Source organism: Colius striatus, chromosome 1, assembly GCF_028858725.1.
Source record: "Colius striatus isolate bColStr4 chromosome 1, bColStr4.1.hap1, whole genome shotgun sequence".
Taxonomy (NCBI): domain Eukaryota; kingdom Metazoa; phylum Chordata; class Aves; order Coliiformes; family Coliidae; genus Colius; species Colius striatus.
The window spans coordinates 157,055,120-157,079,695 of NC_084759.1; the positions used below are offsets into that span (position 1 = coordinate 157,055,120).

Below are 24,576 nucleotides of genomic sequence, written 5' to 3' on the forward strand. Positions count from 1 at the left end.
TCACTGTACATCCCAGATCTCACAGAGAAGAGGTGTGAATTTGTGATCATTCACTCTCCATGACATCAGCATCTCTGCGTGATGATGGTTAAACGTCCGTAGTTCTGTAAGACGGCCCAGAAGACATGCAAAATGTTGGGCGTTATCTGGGTGGTGAAGTTTGCACAATTTTTGTAGGATATCCAGCAGGGGTTCTTGAAGCCTTTCTACAGACTCTCTGTCCTTTATGTATTGCCGATCTGGTTAAAAGAAAAGAAGTAATTAGCAAATATATGCTTTGATACAATGCATAAATATTTCCACTGAGCACTGATGTTCACACCTGCCAAGAATATTTATGTTCAAATTAAGAGGGGGTAAAAAGGCTTAACATTGTTCTTTTGGTTTGGGGTTTTCATGTAAGTTTCTCTCTTCTCTTTAGGGAAAACTTTCAACTTTTTCAAAAGCTGAAGAGTTTTCTATCAAAAATGTTTCTCTGGGGTTTTATTGTCATTTCCCAATGCAGTTCTGTACCTGAGTAAGTCCTGCATTGCATTGCAACAACTGAGCAGCATGGCATACATCCAACAGCTGTAGTACAACAGAGGAATTTGGCCAGTAGAGAAGAGTATACATGCAAGTTGCCAGGGAAAACTCAGACATCAACATCCTCAGATGAAACATCTTTGTTAGAAAGTACTTGTCTTTTTATTTTGCTCATATGGAAGTATGTGTTTGGGTATTTGGAGAGGGAGGAAAAGATGAGGATGGGGTGTTTTCTCTCTAAAATTTTTAGTGTAGAAAAAATTCCTGAGCCTCAGTAACTCAAAGAGTGATGGAATTGCTTCACCTTCCTGTCTTCCATGAAACGTGATTTGGAAACCTGATTATCTGTATTTTTTTCTGAAGCACCAAGCTTCTCTTCTCCTATCCTGGTGACAGTTTGAGACACTATACAATTTCTCTGTATTCTATAAGTAGAGCTGGTTAATTTTGTGTTGTCAAATAATTGTTTTTTACAGCAACACCTATAACCAGGGCTGAGATGCTATTGTGCTGATGCTTCTGAAAGGTCAGTTTCCAACATTTTATAATCAAGAGGGCAACTTGCTAGTGTCCTTCTGCTCTTGGCAGCTGGCCTTTGTTCAACAGAGGCTGAAGACCTTCATTGCCATTCACTGTTCTAAGTTACAGCATTTCCCAATTTTCCTCTAAAAAAAGTGACATTCCACAATGGTCTGTAGTGATGTTACATGTTCTGAGAGTTTCTGAAGGAGGAAACCTGTTGTACTAAGCAATTATGAGATATTGGGTTTTGGGTTTTTTTAAGTGGGATGTTTAGGCACTTTTTTCCCCGGTATTCAAAATCAGATGGTATAGCAGTACATGTAGAGTTTGGATTTGCGTGCTTCTTTCCTGATTTAACAACTGAATATACAGAATAAGCATGTATGCTCCCTTACTCTATGTAGACTGTAAGTTTTTACAAGTCACAGGTCACACTCGTCATGCTTTCTTTCCAAAGTCACTAATATTTTTCTGCATGAGAAGTTACCTGGAGACAGGATAACTATGGCTGTGAGCAGCGCGTATTCTTCCTGTGTCATCTTCAGCTCTCCAATGCTTTTATAAAAATTAAACATGGGAGTTATAAATTCATCCGAGATACCTGTGAGAGAAGAAGAAGAAAAAAAAAAGAGTTGTAGTATTTTTTAATTATTGAAATAAACTGTTTTATTGCCACAGAGCAATTAGTATTTGAAGCCTTGACTGTTGGTGGGAGATGTTTACTACACAAATCAGGCCTGACAAAAGTGCAAGCCCATCCTTGTTTTCCAGATGAGTACAAATAGGCAAGCACTGGCTATTTCTTTTCTTGTGGTTTCAAAGTCTTTCCTTCAAGCAATTCCTTTTCTCCTACAGGTTTGTCTGTCTAGCGCTTCAGGATAGGGCTTGTATGTGTTTTTCTTGCTGTCTGCTGATATTCTTTCTAGCCATCTTCTGTTTTCAGGATGCATAGGTTGTGAAACAGTCTTCATATTTCCTATCTGTATATTAGTTATATGGCAATCTCTCAGGTTCTATGGTTTAGTTCCAGCCCTGCTCTACCCTACAGCAATCTGCCTTGGGCAGTTTCTTCATCTGTCTCCATAAAGAGACTTAATTGCTCCTTTTATGTAGCCTGAAACTTTAGCTAAGTCTAGGATTACCTGTAGCCCAAGATCAACTTGCTTGCAACTACTACTACCTTAAAGCATAAACTAGTGTATTGTAAAGTACAGAGCCATACATAATTAAAATCCAGCCCAATTCAAGAATGGGATCATATGATTCTCTTGCCATCAGCAAAACCCTTTGGGGTTACCCAACTGGCGCATGCCTCTGGGGCTTCCTCTTACTGACTTTGTCATCAGGTCACAATGTTCTTACTTAGCCTTGAATTACAGATGTACTCCATTCTGCTTTTTAGTGTAAAAGAGAAGTGAGTCCTGTGACATCAATTTTTAAAATGTTTATTAATGATATGTGAGTCACTCGGAGCAGCCACTAGACTGTTGATAACGTCTGCTTTTAACATTGAAGCAGGGGCACCAATGAGGTATAGACATCCAAACCAGTGGTTCGGCAGCAAAAGCCTTTTGGCCTTCCTTGTCTGAAAGGATGGAAACCTCCTTTTTTCCCACAGATGAGTGCCATAAGATTTCTTGTTATTTTACTCTTAATTTTGATCTGATCTAGGAGAGGCCTTTATAACTTGGTGTGGGAACCACAGGAAATAATGCGGTTTTAAGTGTTGTATACAACACAAAGCTGAAGTCTGAGACTGTTGAGGTTTGGAGTGCCTCCAGTAGGGGAGATTCAAAATGAAACTCAGCAGATGGAACTCAAGGAAAGGAAACATGAAGTCACTTGATTTAACTATAAAACAGTCACATTTTGCTTTAACAGTGAAAACTTACTTCAATCAGTGGAACAGTTATGTGTTCCAACAAGTGAACGTATTGTCTTGCAGGGTGTGGTTTATTTTGTGGACAAAGTATGTGTTTAAACATGTGACATGAGCAACCCCTGTTCACTTCAGATTACGAGCCACAGATCTTGGTTTTATAACACAGTCAACACTATAGGGAAGAGTCTAGGTCAATTAAGCAGGTATAGATGATGCAGGTCAGCTTGTCTTGTGGAACTTGACAATGCAGCTAGGAGCTTTATTCAGAACAGTCATAGCATCTAATATTCTGTGAGGTTTACATCATTAGTCATCAGCATTAACTATTTAAAATTTTGAACACTTGTCATTGCTGATTTTTGAGGAACTGCCTGTCTCTCTTGGACACTTTTAAATGCCAAAGTTCCTTACAATGTGACATATGTAAGGGATCACATACATGTGATGCACTAAAGTCTTAAAGTTCATGTGAAACTAGAAAAAGGGGAAAAAAAAGTCTAGCTGAGCCCTAAAGCAGAGCAAACACATTGCTTTTGTGGACATGAATAGCTCAACAATGACATGAGAAAAGTCCAAGACAAACTGGTTATTTTTAGAAGCCTCTGTGCAAGGTATCATACCACTGGGCACAATCATCTTGGCAGCAGACAGGAAATGGAAGGAAGTGGGTTGTGACTAAGATTCCCATCATCATTTGTTTCTTGTGTTCAGAATTTGATTTTTTTGCTCATCTCTCTTTTTTTTGGGTCAGGTTAGTTTTCAGCTGGATAAATTCATAGTTTTGCTGACCACAAAGCTCTTCAAGTGCTACTGTCAATATAGCAGACATGGGATAAAAATTATGGTGGCCAACAGGGTGTGAAATAACTAATTCAGGTCCTCACTGGTCCAGGCACTGTGTGAGCATGCAGTAAAATGATTCTTACTCATAAAGCTTATAAACTAAGATTAAGAGACTAAAGCATGGATGAGTGAAGCAAAAAACACTAGTGTAGATGTGGATGCAAATTAAATTAGGGCAGAGAGCTTCTCTGCATTACTGTACTCCATCCAAATAGAGAAATAAAACAAAACAGAAGAGGTGAAAGGGTGAAAAAAAAGAATGTTTCAGCTGTGCCATGGATTTACTGCTTTTAGTAAAATGAACAGAATTTTTTGATATCTTTAAACATATATGGCACAAGCCAGTTGTGAACAAAACCACGAAAAATGCGCAGATTTTAGACTAGGATAATGGATTTTTTTTTCTTGGTTTAGTACTAGTTGCCTTCATCCCATCTGTGCTGGAGCTTCCTTGTTATTTCATCATCTTGTACGCGCGTTACACAAACCACTGTTCCGTCACAAGAGGGGGCTGTTTTCTAATGTGATTGAAAACGCTTCAGTTTGGATTTAATAAGCTCCACCGGAGAGTAAAAAAGAAGGAAACAGATCACAGAATGGTAGATGTTTATAGTTCTTGCTTTTCTTCTTCTTTGTTTTTTTTTTTCTTATCTACTATAGAAGATATTGTCACTTCAATTCAGGTTATCAGAAAAAGAATTAAAGGTGATTTGGTGCTCATAACTGAAAAGGCTAGAGGAGAAATGAATTATATGACTTTTCAAATGTCATTATTACAAATCATACTCGAAACTGAAACAAAAAAATTGATATGGTTATGTTCCTGATCTCATTGTAGCCCTATTTATTTAGATCAGACAAGAGCCCAGCACAATATTGTGTCAGATAGTCAGAGCTTCCTGATCAGTGTTAATGATACCTCCTTCTCATTTTTTTTTCAAAAAGGTTTCAAAAACTTTGTTTCATGCAGCATTATGGCATTAAGAACATTATCCTTCATCTTGCTTTGTACAGTGTTCTGAATTACATAGATTTCTAGATAGCCACCAGCCCAACTCTATCATCTGCAGAAGACAAACAATTCATTTGATTGATTTTGCTAATCAATCAATTTGTTAATGCCTGACTGGCTGTAAACCCCAACATAGTCAATGGGAAATGCTACCTTTACAGTGTATGGCCTTGTGGCATTAGACTGGAGCTGGTTTAAACTCATAAGTATTATTCATTCAGCACTGCTTACTTCTTGAACAATTGCATTCCTATCTCTAGCTTAAAGACACAGCATTGTTTATGATCTTGCCTTTTTTAGGGTTTTGTTCCTATGATTTTGATACTTTGAAGGTAATATGATTGTTGCTTTCATAAGGGTTTCAATTTCAGGCCATAAATTATTATTCAGTTAATGTAACACTGGAATAGATGTTTTTACTGTGATACTAATCCATATTGGCAGCTTTTGGAGACAGTATTCTCTCTTCTATTTTATCTGTTCAGTAAAACTCAATAGATAAATCTTTTGCAAGAAGAAAGCTGTAATGTAAGCACTAATTAACAGTAACTAGCACCATCTGGTTAATATGGATAAAGAGATCTTTTTTTCTTGATAAGCCTGAAGGTGCCAATGAGTATGAAACCAGGCATATATTAGTGGCTGTTTTGTGAAAATAAAATTTATTAATTATTTGCAAAATTACATCTTATCTTTCACAGTGTTTCATCTACCAGAACTGCTTTCAATGCTTCTTATGAGCTGTCCCTTCTATTCCATTCAGAGGCATCATTGGCCCTTCAAACACTAACCAAATTCACCCTATTGATGCTGAGCCAAAAAAGGGAAAGTCTAACCAAGAGAGAAATATACCAGATCAGATGCACATGACCTCCCCTCTGCCATCATCTTGTGGAAGTTAAATGGCCAGCTTAAACGAAAGGTTAGCGTGTGCCAAGAAGAACTCACAGTCAGGACAACAAAACCCCATGTTCTTAAAAGCAATCAATACAACCACTGTGAAGCCATCATTGTGAGCAAAGAAACCTTGGTTAACTAAAACCCCAACAACCAACAAACAAACTAAACCTGCAAGGAGAATGCAAATGACATTGCCAAGTACTATCCTTTGGCAGCGGTCTGAGTGCCTGCAGTCAGAAAAGTGCAGTCTGGCACACAGCAACAGCAGCATCTACACTGAGTGAGACTTCATAGGTTGGGTCTACAGAAGGTTTTGGTCTGGAGAAGCATGCTTACACAGAGGGAAAGCACTTGGGTCCCCTGACATCTGTTCTTGCTTTCATCGATGTGAAGAAACTCTTTAAATATGAGTTAAACACTTTTAGGAACTTCATTTGTAATTTAGGAACATGGCACTAGCTAACTTGGTATGGTAGATTGTGCAAGACAGTGTATAAAATAAATGCTCTTTCGTATACTCTGCAATTCAAATTGGTCTTAATTCCTAGATGTTTTGAGCAGTGTGCCAGTTCTGTGTCAAGTCTCCTTTCATGTGGATGCACATGACCATTTAGAGGGTTAGATACTTTGGAGCTGGCAGTGAAAGTAATTTCATTCTGTTTCTCTGCACAAATGCCATCACAATGGGGATTAGAAGCACCACTGTTACTCGGTACCAATAATCAAATAATATAAACCAAAAGCAATGGAAGTTATTAGATATATGTTGTTTTCATGCCAGATTTTGCCTTTCATTGCAGGAGTTTCATGTCCAAATCAATGGGAACTTTGTGTCCCGTGTTCAAGGGCAAAAGGTGGCCTTTTGCCAAAGCCTTGAAATTGGGTATTTCTTTTTTCCCTTGGGTCTTGCTGCACTTCAGCACCTGTAACTATTCCAGAAAGACAACAGTATGTTTCACAATGTCAGTTGTCCTCCAGCCAACTGAAAATTTGGGTCCAGATTCTTCCGTTTCTGTCCATATCAGATAGTATCTTATTCCCCAGTATTGAAATTAGAAAAACTGTTCTGTAAAATAAGATGATGAAATAAAAATCCATGTGGCTCTAGGAGGAAAGAAAACATGTGCAGCTCACTGAGAAAACATTCAGTATCTCACTGCTGTTTTTTTAGAAATATTTTACTACTCCATACTAGGAAGAATTTGCTTTCAAAGTAACGGAAAGAAACTAAGCATTAAATTACTAGGATGCCAGCCTTTCACAAAATGAGACAATTGGTCACAATGTACTGGATGCTTAGTGAAGCATCCAATAAAAGGAGTACATGGCATAAGCTCTCGCTAACATTAGAGAAAATGGCTGTATTTCTCATTAAGTCTCAATATTAGGGTGAGCAGGAGAGGATTTCAGTCTCAGGAGCAGCTAATGAAAGAATTTCCATAACACCTTATGGAGAAAGACTGTCAGGGCACAAACAAAGGGAGTGACTGCAATGCATCAGGGCTTGATCAATATACTCAAGCTAAGAAATAAAAATACACCTCATCAGCATGAGAATAAAAGTGAATTTTTCTGATGCTCAAAGGTCATCGCCACCAGATCTCTGGCTTCTTTATCAGAAAAGAAACAAAAATATCCGTTCCATACAATCAGGCTGAGGGAGGCATAAATATTAATACGTGAGAGCAGCTTTGAAGCGGACGTAGTAGCAGGTGACAGAAGTCTGGACAGCTTGTGACTTTTAGGCAGGATCCCTGCCACTCTCCCTGATTTTATGGATACAGATATCAAGGCTTGACAATAGGACTTTTGTGACACTCAGACATTTGTCTGCACCTAAAAATATATGGACAGAAGTTCTGATTAACAGCAATAATTTATGGTTGATGGTCTGACAGTGTTTAAGACCTCACTAGGAGCCATGAACAACCCTGATGCTTCTTTTTCATTAATTAGTTACTTATAAATTTAATTTCTAAACTCAACTATCAGCAAATCTCCTCTGCTGCTCTCTATTGTCCTTGCAGGGTGGTTCAGTCCTTGAAGTGTATGGTAAAAAAAAAATCCCTCTGTCCAGTTAAATAGATTTTTCTTCTTTAACTTGAGTTTATTATCTTCTGTCCAATTTTGTAACTTGATCCTGTCTATAACATGATAATGGCCAGCTGTAGGGTTTAGTAGCATTTGTCCTTACTATATAAGCCTGGAAGAGGCAGTTGAATTTTCTACTCTGATATCACACTTGGTACAACCTAGAGCCCTGGTGCTGAGTCCTATGACATCCAGGGGTGTGAACTGTATAGTTAATATTTTTGAAAGCTGTAGGTGTAAGCAATAACAGAAGAATTTGAATGCCTTCCTTTCATTTTGTTTAGACTCAGGACACTTGAAAATGCCCAGAATTTAAATCCTAAAAATATGCTCTTTCAGTAATAGATATTTTTAAACGATTTGTAACTACTGCATTTGCCCAGATGTGTAATCCTGGAATTTATCCTAAATCAAGACAAAATGTGAAGAAAAATGGCACCCGTGCAGGCTCTTAAAGAGAAAACAGAAACACTCTGGTAGCTTGCGTGACAATGAACAGGATGCCTATGAAAATTTGGTGAATGCTGAGAAATACACTTGGAAAGCAGGAGAGAGTCAAACCTATCTAGTAAAAACCTCTCCTCTTATAAATCCATTTGCTTGCATTTTCAATGTGAAAGAAGTGCTGTCCACTAACAGTACTGGAAACAGAGGCAAATGAGCATTTGAAAAACAAATTTAAGCCTGTTCATGCAAGAGGCACTGCCAGGTTGACAGATACACCCTAGCATGCAGTAATATCAGTCCAAAATGAGAGACTCTGGAAATTTTCAGTGATTTTTGGGCCTTTGCAGTAGCACTAAATGTTAAGTGGCATTGGGATCAGCAATTAACTTAACACTGCTACAAATGCAAAGCTTAAAAGCTTTTATTGTTTACTGCCACAGCTCCAGTAAGTGCACCCAAGGAAAATGGTTTTAACTACACTTGAATTTGCACAGAGTGGAGAAATAAAATATAAATGGATATTTTGTCCTGTATTCTGGCTGTTAGTGGAAGGAAAGAATGCAGCAAGCAACAAGTAAGCTGGGTAATACAACATCCTGTAATATAGAGAGGGAGAAATTCTAGCAGAAATTATTTCCTCTTATTCCCAACTTCATCTGGGCTTGAGGGCAGATGTTTTAGAGAGCCTTTTCCAGGAGCAATAGGATATGTATATGTACACACTAAAAAAGTTACTGCATTTTATTTATTGGGAACAATACATCACAGGTTTTGTTCTGATCCAGAACTCATTTTTAAATTACCTTTACATATTTTTTTTCCCTACAGAAAAAAAACAATTGCAGGAAATCTTCCTTTAGCACAAATAACACTACAGTAGAAACCTTTATTTGTCCTTAAATTTTCTTTTACACAAAATGCTATTTTTTAAATCTGCTCATGACAAGGGAATAATATTACTGCACAATACAATGTCATGTTCCAGCTAGTCATGTGGACATACCTAATACTATCTGTAAGTCTAGTACATACTTGCAAAAAATATTTTTGCATCTCATCTGAACTCTGTAGTTGCAGAGAATTAACAGGCTGATTTAAAGTTATGACTAGGGAAGAAATTATTGGTGTGACATGGCTTACTTAAAGTTCTGCATAAAAATTTTTCCTGCTTCTATTTTTTTTTTATGAACAGGTAACACCTGGAACAAGAAGTTTGATAATGTATAGATTAGAGGAGGGAAACTTTCAATAATCATAAATTCCCATGGATTCATTTTTCCAAGATATATTTTTATCAGAAAAAAATGTAGATTATAATTCAATACAAAAATCTCTTAATGAATACATTTGGATCCATGACAACTAATTACAGTTTCAAGAAAATGTCTCTGGCTGTCTTGCAAGCTTCTCTGCCTTCAGAACCTTGACCAGAAGCCATTCATATAATTCCAGAAGTCACTATTTCCAACCACCAAACAGTACTCTGTTACAATAAATCAAAATGAAGGAAATATAAAAATGTATGAAATAGAAACCTAGAAATGAGTGTGGTTAAGACAAACTATATCTATATACCTTTGCCAAGCGAGTTGTCCTCAAGCTTCCTGACTCCTTTACAGTTTTCCAAATACGTATTAGCCTAATTTTGCAAGCGTAAGCAGTGCCTTCACTTTACTGATTTTAAGAGTCCTAGAACTGAGTTCAAGCCCATTTCTACGACTAGTATAGAGGTTAAATGTTGTCTCTTATCCCTTCTCATTCTGACTGTTAAGAAGGAAGGCTAAAATCTAGAAGCTACAGACAGACTCTCTGATTCAGTATTGTTACCTTTTAGTTTTGAATGATAGGTAGCTGAGGTCTGGATAAAGTTTGCTGGTCAGTAAATGAAAAGGCAAAATATACAGGCTGCAGGAACTGGGGCTGTTTAGTCTGGAGAAGAGGAGACTGAGGGGAGATCTCATTAATATTTATAAGTTTCTAAATGGTGGATGTCAGGAGGTTGGGGCATCCCTTTTGTAAAGTGTATCTAGCAACTGGACAAGGGGTAATAGGATGAAGCTGGAACACATAAAGTTCCATTTAAACATAAGAAAAAACTATTTCACTGTGAGGGTGACGGAGCAGTGGAACAGGCTGCCCAGGGAGGTTGTGAAGTCTCCTTCCTTGGAGGTCTTCAAGACCCACCTGGACACATTCCTATGTGACCTGATCTAGGTGGACCTACTTCTGCAGGGGGGTTGGACTAGGTGATCTCTAAAGGTCCCTTCCAACCCTAACATTCTATGATTCAGCAATGCATCAGTGGAGTACAAACCAGTAAAACAATGAAAAACATTAGTTTACCTGCTTTAAGGAAAAAACAATATCCATCTCTGTTTAGATTTTCATAATTCTAAAGATTTATGTGTAGAATCAGTAGAATTTATTGTAGTCACTGAGTCACTTTGATGGGCCTTAAGCAGAAAACAAATTGACAACATGCCATGTTTATAAGTCTGTGCACTTTATGAAGCAAGGCCTTTGACACTGTTTCCTGTAACATCCTTTTAAGAAAGCTCTGGAAGGGTGGGTTGGATAAGTGGATGTTGAGATGAGTAGGGAAGTGGATGAATGACACACCCCAGAGGGTGGTGATCAATAGTGTCGAGTCAAATTGGAGGCCTGTGGCCAGGAGTTAGTTCGGGGACCAGTTTTATTCAACATCTTCATCAATGACCTGGATGAGAGGACAGAGTGTACTCTCAGCATGTTCACTGATGACACCAGACTAGGAGGACTGGCTGATTCCCCAGAAGGCTGTGCTGCCATTCAGCGGGATCTCAACTGGCTTTAGAGTTGGGCAGAGAGGAACCTCATGAGGTTTAACGAGGACAAGTGCGGAGTCTTGCACCAGGGGAGGAGCATGCACCAGTACAGGTGCACTCATGGACCAGTGCAGGCTGGAGGTGACCTCCTGGAGAGCAACTCCATGAAGAGGGACCTGGAAGTTCTGGTGGAAGGCAAATTAAACATGAACCAGCAATGTGCCCTCATGGCCAAGAAGGTCAATGGCATCATGGGGTGCATCAGGGAGAGTGTTTCCAGCAGGTCAAGGGAAGTTATCCTTCCTCTACTGTGCCCTGGTGAGGCCTCATCTGGACTCCTGTGTCCAGTTCTGGGCTACCCAGCTCAAGAGCAATAGAGAACTCCTGGAGAGAGTTCAGCAGAAGGCTACAAAGATGATTAGGGAGCTAGAATATCTTTCTTATGAGGAAAGGCTGTGAGACCTGGGACTGTTTGTCTTGGAGAAGGGAAGACTGAGGGAGGATCTTATCGATACTTATAAATACCTAAAGGGTGGGTATAAAGAGGTTGGGGCAAGTAGTTTTTCTGTAGTGCCCAGAGGCAGAACAAGAGGAATAGGCTCAAGCTGAAGCACAGGAAATTCCATTTGAACAGGAGCAGAAACTTCTTCACTCTGCAGGTGAGAGAGGCTTGGCACAGGCTGCCCAGGGAGGGTGTGGAATCTCCTCTGGAAGGACGTGTTCCTGCTTGACCTGATTGAGGTGAACCTGCTTTAGCAGGGGATTGGACTAGATGATCTCCGGAGGTCCATTCTAACCCCAACCATTCTGTGATTCTGGTTTAATTTTACTACACTAAGAATGCCTAAGAATGGGTGTTTCCCTTTAGTCATCTCAGGTAATTTCCCAAAATCTTTTTTTTTTTTTCTTTTCTTATAATGATTGCCTTTGAAAGCATACATATTGCTATTTTATGTGAATAATTTGAAAGGGTGGCATTTCTTCTTCATTGTTCTTTCATGCTTATCATTGGAGACATGCACCTGGTTTGTTTGATATAGCATTATTCACAATACTTGCAACGTATTTATAAATAACCCTTTACCTTATGACCTTTAGACTCAAAGCTGAGTTAGACTTGTTCTAGTTAATATAAAGAGCAACATTCAGATAAACCTTTTTCCATGCTAATAAACAATTTTACTAGCTTTCCAAGGGCAAAATGCTAACACAGAACTGCAATGGTGTGGGGTTTTTTTTTTGCTCATTATAAAAGATGCTTACCACTGTTGCGAATTCTTTCTTCTAAAAGGACAGTGTGTCCTGTAGGAAGTTTCCTACTGAAGATCTCAGCTGAACGGAGGAACATGGCTTCTACTGCTGAGCCCTTCAACAAAGCAATCTGATCTTCATGATCAAGGGTTTGGAATCCTATGGAAACATTACAAGATAAGTAACGCAGCAACAGGAAAGTCCCCACTGCTTTCTGTCCGGAAGTTCTTGTACGTGAGGTGCTACACATCTGCTTAACCCTGACGTTGATGTCAGTAGGGTTGCCAAACGTTGCAGAAATTGAAACGCAGATTCCAGAAAATGACAGACTTGAACCTCACCAAAGTTTATGGGAATTGGACTTGTGTTCATAGTACTTTTAGAGGAACATGATAAGCAAGATCTGGTGGCATAGCACAATCAATAGTGGAGATTTTGTCTAGCCTGATACTACTTCCTATCATCTTCTGCCTTTGTTTTCACCAGAGCTCTCTCTACGCCTCTGTCACTGCTATGCTGCTTTCAGCGCTCTGATGGCAAAAATGATGGCAGTATATGAAGCATCTAATTTTTGATATTTCACATTGCCTTAGGACTAATATACTATTTTATATAGTGGCTTCCTGATGTGTTTTAAATATGCATTTCTCTTTTTGGAGGGGAAGCGCTCTAAAACCCATTGAAGAAATCAGGAGAAGTTTGGTAACTCCTGTGAACACACAGCTCCTCCTCTGAAGCACAAGGAGGTGAAAATCACGGTAGACTCTCCTCACACTTGCCAAGGCAGGCACACACCTTATACCCACCTCTTGATTCTGTGAGGAAGCCCAGGAGAGGATAGAGAATGAAACAAAAAGATTATAAATCCTACCAGATGTACTCTAACTGAACGCTGAAAATAGTAGTTTATTTGACTGCAAAGCTCCTCCCTTCTCCATTTCTTGTGAGCCAGTATTGCACTTAGGGTAAAAAGTATAGTTATAACTGCACTGCTGGGCTTTGAAGGAATCTTGTAACACATGGAGAAAGAGTCAATATGATGGAAGTGCCAGGAAAATTATATTTTCATACAGCTGAGAGTTACAATGCACCTTCCTTAATTACAAGGAGTGTGTACTGTGCCAGCATTTACTCTTGAGATAACATCAACTTAGGAGTTAAAAAAGTAACTCAGGTTTTCAGTGCTTGTTCATAACACACCGTGCAAGGGCCACAACAATTGGTGCCACCAGCTCGCGAAACTTCTTGTTTAGGACTCAGAATTCAGTGTATGTCATGACCCCTAGAGGCTTTCCTAGAAAGGCAGCACAATAGGCAAGCATTAACAGTAATTTAGAGGCAGACTATTTGGCGTTGTGATGATATGTGAAAATAAAATCCCTCTAGAGATGCATCCCTTCTCTGAGCATTTTGTTTGTCGATAGGTAAAGACTGCTACATCTCAGAGTGGCAGAAGTTGAATTATCAAGTGTATTTTTCTCCAAGCATAAAGTTTCTTTTCTTTAGACATTGACTGATGAATGCGCATGTGTCAGAGAAGAAGGCATTTTTATATAGTCTTCAAAGTATACACCATAGCAACTAAAAGGCATGTAGACTTCACAATAACAAAACTTGTCCCGACACATTGGATATACCTGGTAGTTTTTTAGTGAATTCCACAAGAACCTGCACATGACTGGTAGCCATTTCTGTTAAAATCAGAAAATTTCCTTCGGCACTGAACTCCTCGTGTAACTGTTAAAAATCAAACCAAACAAAATCCATTAATATTCACTGTCACTTCACATTTAGGAGCATAAAATATAAGAATTATTAGGCTAGATCAGGCAAGTGGTCCATCTAACACTGTAAATAATCTCCAATGGTTGTAAAACCCGGGTATTCTGGAAGGCAATGTAAGAGGTAAAAGACAGTGTCCTTTCCTCTGGAATATCTATCCCACTTTCAGGGTTTAGCAATAATTTTGGCACTTTCTGAGCTCAGAGTTCTGTGTGTACCATAATATTTACAAAAGCCTTGTTGTCCATTAATTTGTCTATATCTTTTTCTTATATATTTCTGGGTTTGATATCCTCAATCTTGCATGGAAATAAGTTCCACATTAGTTATGGGTTATTCAGCCCTCTCCTTGCAAATGTCTTCCTTTTAATTTTCAAAGTTGATGACTTAGGCAATAATTTTCCATAGTCTTTTTGTTATTTTTTTTTAAATGGAACATGGCATTTTTGTAAAAATGCAATATCTTTTAAAGTCTTTTTCCTTCTTCCTCATTTCCCAAGCAGTTTTCATCTTACTGTGAAAACCAGAAGCTGATAAAGGGAAAATTGAATTTCTAGAAGGCAGAGAGGAAAAGGAAAGAGAGGATAAAACAAAAATCTAAACCTGGAAAATGTTGGGGATGTGGTTTTAAAAAAAAAAAAAAGAAGAAAATATTTTTAGGCTTCCATGATGGTGTCTTTATAGAAAGGAAGCTTGGCTATAAGTTGAATTCAAATCACTGCCTATATTGCCAATGCAAAAAAACCCAAAGCTCCAATCAGCAAAGGTTAGATTTGAGCGTAAAAGTGTATTTCCGGAGTTGAAAGCTTTTTCTTAGCATCAAAGTTTGATAAACAAAGGTGTGGTCTAACTCTGGACTGAGTGAGTCCAGAGATTCTGCCTCACTTGCAGCATGTTTTAACTGTTAGCTTTTTACCCATAGTTTACTACTTATTACACTTATGCTGAGTACAAATATTTTCTGCCATGTAATCCTCAACTTCATTATCCACATCTCAAAAATGTGTTAATTAATGTACTTACTAGTTTTTTTGACACCTCCTGTGGTATTTGTTGTTTGCTGTATGAATCCATGATGTAATCAAGGAGGTTCTGCTGTTCTGGGGTGAATTCTATTTTCTCCTACACTGGCAAAAAAAAAAAGCCCATCATGAAATGTAGTCATAGAAATAATCTAGCATCTCTAGCTTTAGGTAAAAGCTATATTATCTGTTTCTCACAATTGGAGACCAAGCAGATAAGAGATTTGCTTGTCATTGAGATTTCTAAAGATGTGTACAGAAGTCAGGTGTATAATGCTTCTAAACCACATGAATTTTGTGGTTTATAAATGTGTGGTTTATTATTAGAATTAAGGAAATGTTCAGCAATTAACTAGGTATGCTCAGACTTTAATATCACACATCACTGTATGTGATATATAGCTTGACATATGTATCACTTTGTGGATTTTACAGATGCTTTACTGATGGTTTACAAATCATCAGAACTACTTCTACGCTCATTTCCCTAAGTCATGGGAGATGGAGTTTAATTAATACAGACAATTACAGAGAGTTTGCAAGTACTCTGTATTCACTATTCTAGCCACATTTAGCTCAGATATCACCACTACCATGCAGACTATCACAAGAATTTTCTTACCCTATATATCTTAGTTGTAGATGTCACTTGTTTCATGTCATGGCCTTCATTGTCTTCATTGTTTATCTGATCTGGGGGCTGCTTCACATTTTTCCGTAGCCTTTTTGACTTGCATTGTATTTCTGTTAACAGACCTAGAACATGTAATACAACAGATAGTAATTGTAGTTATAAATGCCTCAGGCACTAAATAGGTACATAAACATGCACATGTATGACCTTTACACTAACAAACCCACTTACCTGTTCAGATTGTTTCCTGAGCATGTCAGGAAATGTGAATATAGTGAGACTTAGTATATTTTAGCTCAGCAGGAGCCCATCTGCAGAGCAAAACAGTGGGTTCTGGTGATTCAGCATCCACACAGTGTGCATGTCAGAGGTCTTGTTTTGGACTAGCTCTAATGTGGTTTTACAGATGGAAAACTCATTAGCAATGATAGTGAGATCGAGTATGTCTTTAGTTTAGTTTCATCCAAAAGAAAACCCCAAGATTTGAATCAAAGCACAATAAATGGGAAAAATTGGAAGACTGTCATCAAAAGTATGCTACTCATCCAATCCAAACAGGAATTGAAGTGTAGCTGTTCTTACCCAAAAGGCATGGGATGTTTTCAGTAATCTTTAAGTAATATTATAGCTGTAGTGGAGAATCTTTGCACAGAAAGCCCACTAAGAAAAATGGACTCCAAGGCTTTAGCTATTACAGTGTTACTGTACAGGTAGACCAACAATTGTAAATGTAGGCTTAGAAGTAACTTGGACTGGCAAATGTACCTTGACCCAGGGAGCATCCCTGTGTGGATGTCATAAAACCTAGCAATTTGCTTGTGCTGACGAAAGAAAGGGACAATTGGTACCCTATACAACCTGTGGAAGACAGCCAGAAAACCCAAATGAAAAAGTAAACAGCTAAGTATTCATCTAAAAATAAACTTATCAGAACAGGACCTTTTTTCTTTCTTTCTTTCTTTCTTTTTTTTTTAACTTCTTTCAAGTATCTTTCCAATTCTTCGTCTTTGAAAATGCAGAGCAGGAAGAAAGGCTCATTCAGTCAGAATATGATGATGGAGAAAGATACCATGAAAACAGTGAATTTCATTGTGAATGTTTTTAATTTCCTGTTTAAACACTATATAACATAACCTACCTGAACCACTGAGAGAAGAGGAAATTTACATGATTAAAATAAGACCTGAAAATAATACCTTGAAAGGAGGGAATAGGAACGATGGAGATAATAATTGGTATCGAGCCACGTAATTTGTGCTGCCACACTGCATCATGGATTTCTTTTTCTAAATTATTCCATGCATCCTTTGATGGTGTTAATGGACTTGCACTGTTTTCCATCAGCTTGGGATTTGGTCAACTGCCTTCCTAGGGAAAATTTGGTTCACATTTGCCTCAAGCAATAAGACAGATTTTTCTCACACTTCCTGCTATTGAGTAGTACCTTGACATCTTATTCTGATTCCATTTAAGTTATCTGGAAAGCTCATGTGAAAGATGTGTTTACTTTTTACCTCAGAGATAGCTAGGTTTCAATGGGTATTAAACGGGTATTACCTTCCAGGAAGAATGGTAGAATCTGGGTCTTCCCTAGGTAGACATTTCACCTAAGAAACTTGCAATTGATATCAAAATGACAACAAATGGCTGAAACTGATGGTTAGTAATTTTGACCTCCCTGTAATTTGTTTATAAAGGGCAGGAGTAGGATTGTTGAGTAGCCATGCCATAAATATTTACAAGACTTTACCTGCTTGTTCAAAAGGAAAAAAAGAATCTACATAGCTTGCAATTACAATCATACAAAATGAGTAAGTGGAATAAAGTTCAAGGTAAACTTTTATTTTATAGTTTGTTTTTTCTACCTCCTCCAAATAAATGCTCTATACTACTAGAAGTTTCATGTTTTACTGTCCTGTTTTGCCTTGAACTAAAAGCAATTATACAGGACACTCCTACTTAAAAGCCATTAAATAGTAGCTTGCCAAACATCCCCATTGCAATGCATTAGAGCATGTTTATGGTTAAGTCATGAGCAACACAAGATATCTAGTGTTTCCATTGCAGAGAGAGAGTCAGATGACAGCAGCACTCACTGGCTTTTGTTTCACATATGTCAGTTTGTGAAAATGATAGGTCAGTTTAAAAGTTTCATGTGGGCACAGTCAGTATTGTTTACGCTGACCCATTTTTTTTCAGTGATGGGTTGTGTATTTTTGCTCATACTGAGTCACTCAGGCTATTTTGAACCCTTAAAATTTTGGAACAATGAAACAGGGAATAGCACCACAGAGGAGTTATTTTCCTCTGACACTTAGGGACACTTTGAGTGCTGTCATCACAGTGGTGGTGCCTGCTCGTATATTTACATATTGCACAAGAACATGTCAGATTTCAGGATCTTCATAGCCTGTTCAATTTGCAGAATGAGAGATTAATTACATTATTCTGGCAATGCATTCCAAATATTGACAGAGCTTATTGTTTCTTGCAAAACCAACAGTTAATATAGCATCTTCTGATCAGATTGGGAGATAGAAGTATATTAAAAATTCCAAGTAGATTAATTTCCTGTATGAACCTAAATTGGTTTCACACATATGTGTATGCTAAAATGATTGGAGCCATAAAGAAAAATAAATTGTAGCCCTGTTCGTGGAAGGCAGAGAAGCAGATGCTTACAGACTGTTAAGAAGAGCAAGCTTGCAAAAACAATAGATTGGCCAACATTTTACTCAAAATCAAGTTTGAAACATGTTTGAAATCGCACCCCAATATCCCTCTTGCTTTAAGTTACCCAATGGGAAGCTCAATGAAATTTATAAGCTGTCAATCTGAATATAATATTCACTTTAATATGAAACATTATTGAAGTCTATCATCTTCATTTCTGGAGATGGTTCTACTTTTGTGCCCATATGCAAGACAGGGAAATCTATAGCACCACAAGGAGAACTAATGAGGCTAATAAAAAAGGGCTAGCCCTTAGCAGGCTTTACCTTATTGCTGGGTGAGGTCTGGGAACACAGTGTCCAAGACCATAGAAACTTCCTGCTGGCAGCAGTCCTCCACTTCTCTTGAAAATGGCATTGTTTTAATGCCAAAATTTGGACTTGACTAGCAATAGCTTGTCAGGGAGACCACCAGAAAGAGTAATGAAGAAAAGCACCAGGACTTTCATGCTCTGGCTTCCAGAACACTGCAAACTCTTCATTCCTGTGGAGCATCCCACAGACTTTCTTCCCTTGACTGGTTTTCCTTCCTACTCAAGCAGACTAATGGCTATCATCTAGTGCAGGACAGCCCTTCCATCAGCATTTGCTCAGCCCTTTCACCCTTGTGTCCCTGATCATCAGCTGAATCTCATTGCTTATAAGTGCATTTGTCTTTTTCAACAAGACTTGATGCACAGGCATGGCATCATCTTTAATACCTTCCACCTGCCAGATGACATTTTTTAAAGCTTTATTGTTAAAACCAGCTTAATTGAACAAATACAGTATTTGGTACACACTGACTGCATGATGCAAATACCTGTATACATACATTCAGCCAACATGCCCATTTGCTTGCATTTCCTTAGACGGCACTCCTGGCATTTTCTCCTCATGTACATGTCCATCTCACAGTTGCCTCCATTTTTACACTTGTATACTGCATTTTTTGTGATGCTTCTTCTGAAGAACCCTGTACAACACAGCAGTGGCACAAGTTAAAAAAAAAACACTCAAGGAAGCAAAGTTATCGAGTTGACGAGCAGCTTGGTCTCCACTGGGTTTCCTCAAAAACACATTCTGCTGTACTGCAAGTTTTTTTCCAGTGCCTATATGACTATATTATTGATATTTGTATTGACAATGGTATTGAAGCCGTATAATTTAATAAATCAACATGATAAATCATAGGACTAAACATCAGACATTAGTGCAAAGTGAGGTCCTGGAACTGTGAATTTTGGGAAAATTCAGACCCAAATCTGACACCTGACAGATGTAGGTTGAGTACCAGCACCAGAACTGTAGAGTGCTACCATACAATTAGCCAGTCAAAAAAATATTAATCTGTTAAGTCTTGAGATACAGCATGCACAGAGACTTAAGTAACTGGTAATCATTCCCTCAACTCCTGGGAGCTGCAGAAGTTCCACAAAATGGTCTCCTTACCCATTCCAGAGTTTAATAAGGAAGCTGCATCATAACTGCCTATTTATTGTACCTGGCCTCCTCGTCTTTTTATCTGTTTACAAGATACTCCAGCCTCATTCGCTGAATATTGTGATGTGTGTTTTCAGAAGATGTTTAGCTAAGAAGCTCTCTCATCAAATCTAGGCAAGATAACAGACATCATGATGATTTTGCCATTACCAGATGACAATTTTCCAACTTTGGGCTATGTTTTTATAGTTTCATAGTCTCTTCCAAGCACCACTGTGTAGCCATCAATAAAACAGTTCCACTGTGTAGTCATAGCAAACCTGGCATTCTCTGAATCTGCTATAATTCCATGCTGTCTGTTTTATTGGCTGCTTTTCAGGTAAATAGAGTTGACTGGCATCAGTCTCTTTTGAAATGCAGATTGCTTAGAACCTCCAGCAGCCCCAGGCATTATTTTTATTCATCATTCATGAGTGTTTAGTACATTACCATTTCCTGGTCAGCGAAGGGAGAAAAAAGGCCTGGATTTAGTCTGTAGGTTCTCAGTGTCAGTTAATGGCCACTGCATCTGCTTTACATAATTTATGAGTTTTATTTGTTAAATTTAAATCCGGTAATTTATGGCACATATTAATTAGCAGCAAATGTTGAAAAACTCTGCACAAATATCAATGGCATTATAAGTCCAACTGATGACTTTAACACTCACTCTACTCACTCAAAGTGCATTTGCTTTTTCAGAAGGGAGCAAAGGAAAAGAGTTTTAGTAAATGAATTGTGTGAAGTATGTAAGGATGTGAAAGAAAAGTGCAAAAATATGGATGCAAAAGCTAGGAACCAAAAAGATTTAAGAAAACAAATATTTTCTCTTGAAAATAAAATTTTTGAAAAAGTGAAATGATATGAAATGAGAAGTCAACTGGTTTGGGTTTTTTTTGGCAAATGCAGTTTAAACCCTACTCTTGCTTCAGTTTTATCATGAAATAATTATTGAAGCATTGTCTTCTTGAACAGGATTCTTCATAATTTGTATTGAAATTAGTGGTTTTGTATGAATGGAATTTCTACATTTATTATTTACTAATAATTTAAAAAGTACTTTAAGCATTTGAAATATTTTCTATATGACCTTCTGTACCAGTAGGAGTTTTACAAATATCAGAGGTAAGTCAGAAATGGCATCTTTTAAGCTAATGAAGGGGTAGCCCCAAAAGCCAAAGGTTTTTCTGGCACAATCTAACTTCTATCTGATCTTGTCTAATTACAAAAAGCTCATGTTGCCTGGAGATGTTGAATTTGCTTTGTTCTCCTAGCTAGTCATGAATATGATTAATTATAGCTAGAGCTGTTCTGATGTTACTGATTCTGATTTTTCTTATGGAAATTGTGAGAGTTGAAGGAGGACAGCTGTTAAAAGTGTAGATAAAAGCTTTATAAATATGTCAATTTGCCAACCTGATGATCAATAGCTTTAGATTTTTCAGTGTAGAAGTTTTTGTAGTTTACAGTTGCTAAAGAAGCACCCACTCCACTCTGTAAGACTATCAAGATGTGCTCCAGCATTCCTTCCGCCCATGCTCGCCTGGTGGCTGTTAAGTGTGAGAAGATTAAAGCAGGATCCTTCTTTGCAAGTAGTCTCAGTCTCACATGAGAGACATCAAGCTTTACCAGAAGTGGTTTGAAGACTGCAAAAACTTATACCACCAGCCTGAGTAGAGGGAATCCACACTAGTTTTTCTCCCAGCAGAACTTGTTCTCTGGCCTTACTGAGCAAGTACAATACTATGTCACACTTGTTCTGTAACATCTTAAAACACAGGGTCTACCACTGTGTCTAAACACAGGGTCTAAACACTATGTAGGCTGAGGCTATATCAAAACGTCCTTGATGTCTGTCTGCACAGGTTGTCTCAGAAATGTCCTTCACTGCAGCATGCTTTAAAGCACAGTATATTACTTCTCTGCTGTAACAATGCCTGATCTGCCTCATTCTTTACAAACCACAACTGTGATGCTATTACTGCTAATCAAGGCAATATTTTTTAAAGTGATGTAGTAGAGGTGAGAGAAACCTCAACAAAGCTTTTTTTTTTTAAAGGAAAAAGTATCACAGCCAAATTTTGTATGAGGGCAAATGTTTCATTTAGTCTACTTTTGCATAATATGTAAAACAAGAATGAAATAGTTCATACTTACATGTTAATATATTTTAAAAAATGGAATTGCATACTCCTGGCCATATCTTTACATTAAAATTCTCATAAGGGATGATAAATAAGATTTTAATAATGTTCCTTATGCCCAAGAAAGGAAATGGAAAAGAATGGAGGGTGCTGCTGAATACATTACCAAAGAAAGAAAAGAAAATTAACATATTCATCACAGAGGACTGAAACACACAAAAATATGTGCAAAGCCTCTCCCTTTGAATAAGATGTCTACAGCATCAATGGAGCAGGTCTGCTGCTGGGCAAACACTAGTCCTGCATATTATTTTGAACATTCAGCATGAATTAACAGCCTTGCTGCCAAAAAGAAGGGCTAATCTCATACTTGCATGCGAGACACGTGAGGTACGTGAGATAGTTGCTCTACTGCACTGATAAGAGCACAACTGCAGTACGAAGCCCAGTTTTGTTCAACATTCTCTAAGGGTAATGTATACCCGAGTGAAAAATTACACACACACATAAAAGTGATCAGAGGTCTAGAAAACATAGCATCCTCTTCACCCTGTCAAACAGAATTACTGTCCTCAGCACATCTTTTACTGAATCATCTGGTACTTTAATCACCTCTAAAGTTTATTTTAGAAGCAGAATGCATTATCTTTAAATAATTCAACTTTTACTATGCGTGATCAAGAGTACTATTCTTTGTGATTGATGTTGCAGTCATGAAACAGAGCAAAAACATAAAACAAATGATCGCAATAAAGCAGTAAAGTTATGGTTACATGGATTGATTCAAAATGAATCAGTAGAAAGATGAACACATATTTCCTTTCACAACCTATTTTAGTCTGAACATTTACCTAGTGGTTTTAATCTTTCCTCTGGAAACGTTCTTTACAAATTCCACAGTTTATAAGTCTTTGAAAAATTACTAAGACATTTATCAATTAACTTAATAAACAGTAGGACTTGGAACCTTCATATTAAAATTGAGTTTAATCTGGCTTGTAATGACAACATTCATATAAGTTAGTATTTTTTTACTTTGAGACTATTCACATGGATAGCAGAAATAAACTAGTTATTTATTGGAATTATTGAGATAAATGATATACTTTTGTCTATGTTCATGTTTAGCTTGGTTGACCATTGTGATCTTCTGTGGTCTCAGAAAAGAATTTGTAATAGAGAAAGCATAATCCCCAAATTAATTCAAAGTCCACTCTCAGGGACAGTGAGCTTCATATTAAGATATTCTAGTGCCTGGGCAGTGTCCATGCTTTAGCCTTTATCTGTTGAACAGAAGTGATAATGAAGTATTTATTCACAGAATAGAATGAAAAACTAGGGCATTAGTTTTCTTCTATAAGGTACCTCAGGCCTGTCACAGGGTAACTGTCTTTACGTATAACAGTTATTCCATTGACATAACCTTTTATCCCTCTGCTAAAATACTTCTGATAATGGCAATGATTTTCTATATCCTGTTTCTCTTGACACCAGCTTGTGAATACTGTTCTACTAAGAAGCAAGGTATTTATCCTACAGATACCATCTGTTTCCTAAATGAGCTCCCTCCCTAGGGATAGAGGTTATCCCTAGAAGAAAGCCCAGAATTAGAAACACTTTAATTTCACAAACCTGAAGACACCCATTGTATCCTTTGGGAGCTAGTGGAAAGATTCTCTGGGAATGGCCTCAGGTGGGAGATGACAGCTTTCACATCCTATTAATGTGCACTACAGGAGGCATTTGACCTGGGTATACAGCTGATTTCTGGGACAGACTAGCACTGAACTCTCAAGGGCCTCCATGGGTTTAGTTCCTTCCACGGGCAGAGGTCAGTATAAACAGTCTCCAAGGCAGCAGAGCCAGGCTGCCAGGCCTCCACGTGGAAGCTGTTCTTTAGTTTACCAATAGCTAATGATGGTTCAAGAACTGTAAGTCGGCCAACTATTATCACACGAAAATAGTGGAAGATGCTGCCAACCTGTCTTGGGAAAAATACAGAATAGTGTATACATGAGATACAAACATAAATCTCCAAAATGCTTAATGGCTCAGATAAAATTAACAAGAAAGAAAAAAATCTTTCAGAACCTGTTGTGCTTATTAGCTGAACGGTGTTCTGCAATTGATTTCATCCTACCTTTGCATCCTTCACAAGTAAGAGCATTATAGTGGTAACCAGAAGCTTTGTCACCGCAGACCACACAGAGCTCTTCTCCTTTCATTCTTCCTGTGGAGTGACCCAGTCTAGGCTTTTTGGCTGCAGGGATATCCATTATTTCTGTCTCCCTTGTGAAAAAGGTCTCTGAAGGTATTCTCCTGAGCTCGTACATCCCAGGGGAATACCATTCCTCATGCTGTGGAGGGTAGAAGCCTAGGTTGGAGTAATAAGGTGACGATGAAATCTGAGGTTGAACTTGGGGAAATGGTACACTGTTGTACTGTGTGTAAGGTGACACATCTGCCTCTTGCACTGGGGAACTCATTGGCTCCGAAAGGACACCTGGAAAATATTAATGTAAAC

The 24,576-nt window shown here is 38.0% G+C and overlaps 1 protein-coding gene across 3 annotated transcripts in view; it reads right to left on the minus strand.

The window, feature by feature from the left end:
- NR1H4 (nuclear receptor subfamily 1 group H member 4) overlaps positions 1–24,576 on the minus strand; it is a 33,211-nt gene continuing 8,635 nt past the window's right edge. Inside the window, exons 2-9 of one of the 3 annotated variants that reach the window (XM_010209474.2) lie at positions 24,193–24,555; positions 19,262–19,402; positions 15,704–15,837; positions 15,083–15,181; positions 13,915–14,014; positions 12,290–12,436; positions 1,535–1,648; positions 1–239 (exon numbers count right to left, since the gene is read on the minus strand). In XM_010209474.2, coding sequence (XP_010207776.1) covers positions 1–239; positions 1,535–1,648; positions 12,290–12,436; positions 13,915–14,014; positions 15,083–15,181; positions 15,704–15,837; positions 19,262–19,402; positions 24,193–24,555 — 1,337 coding nt within the window. Of the gene's footprint in view, positions 240–1,534; positions 1,649–12,289; positions 12,437–13,914; positions 14,015–15,082; positions 15,182–15,703; positions 15,838–19,249; positions 19,403–24,192; positions 24,556–24,576 lie in introns of all 3 variants that reach the window. The other 2 variants (XM_061988477.1, XM_061988618.1) reach the window with 2 other exon arrangements.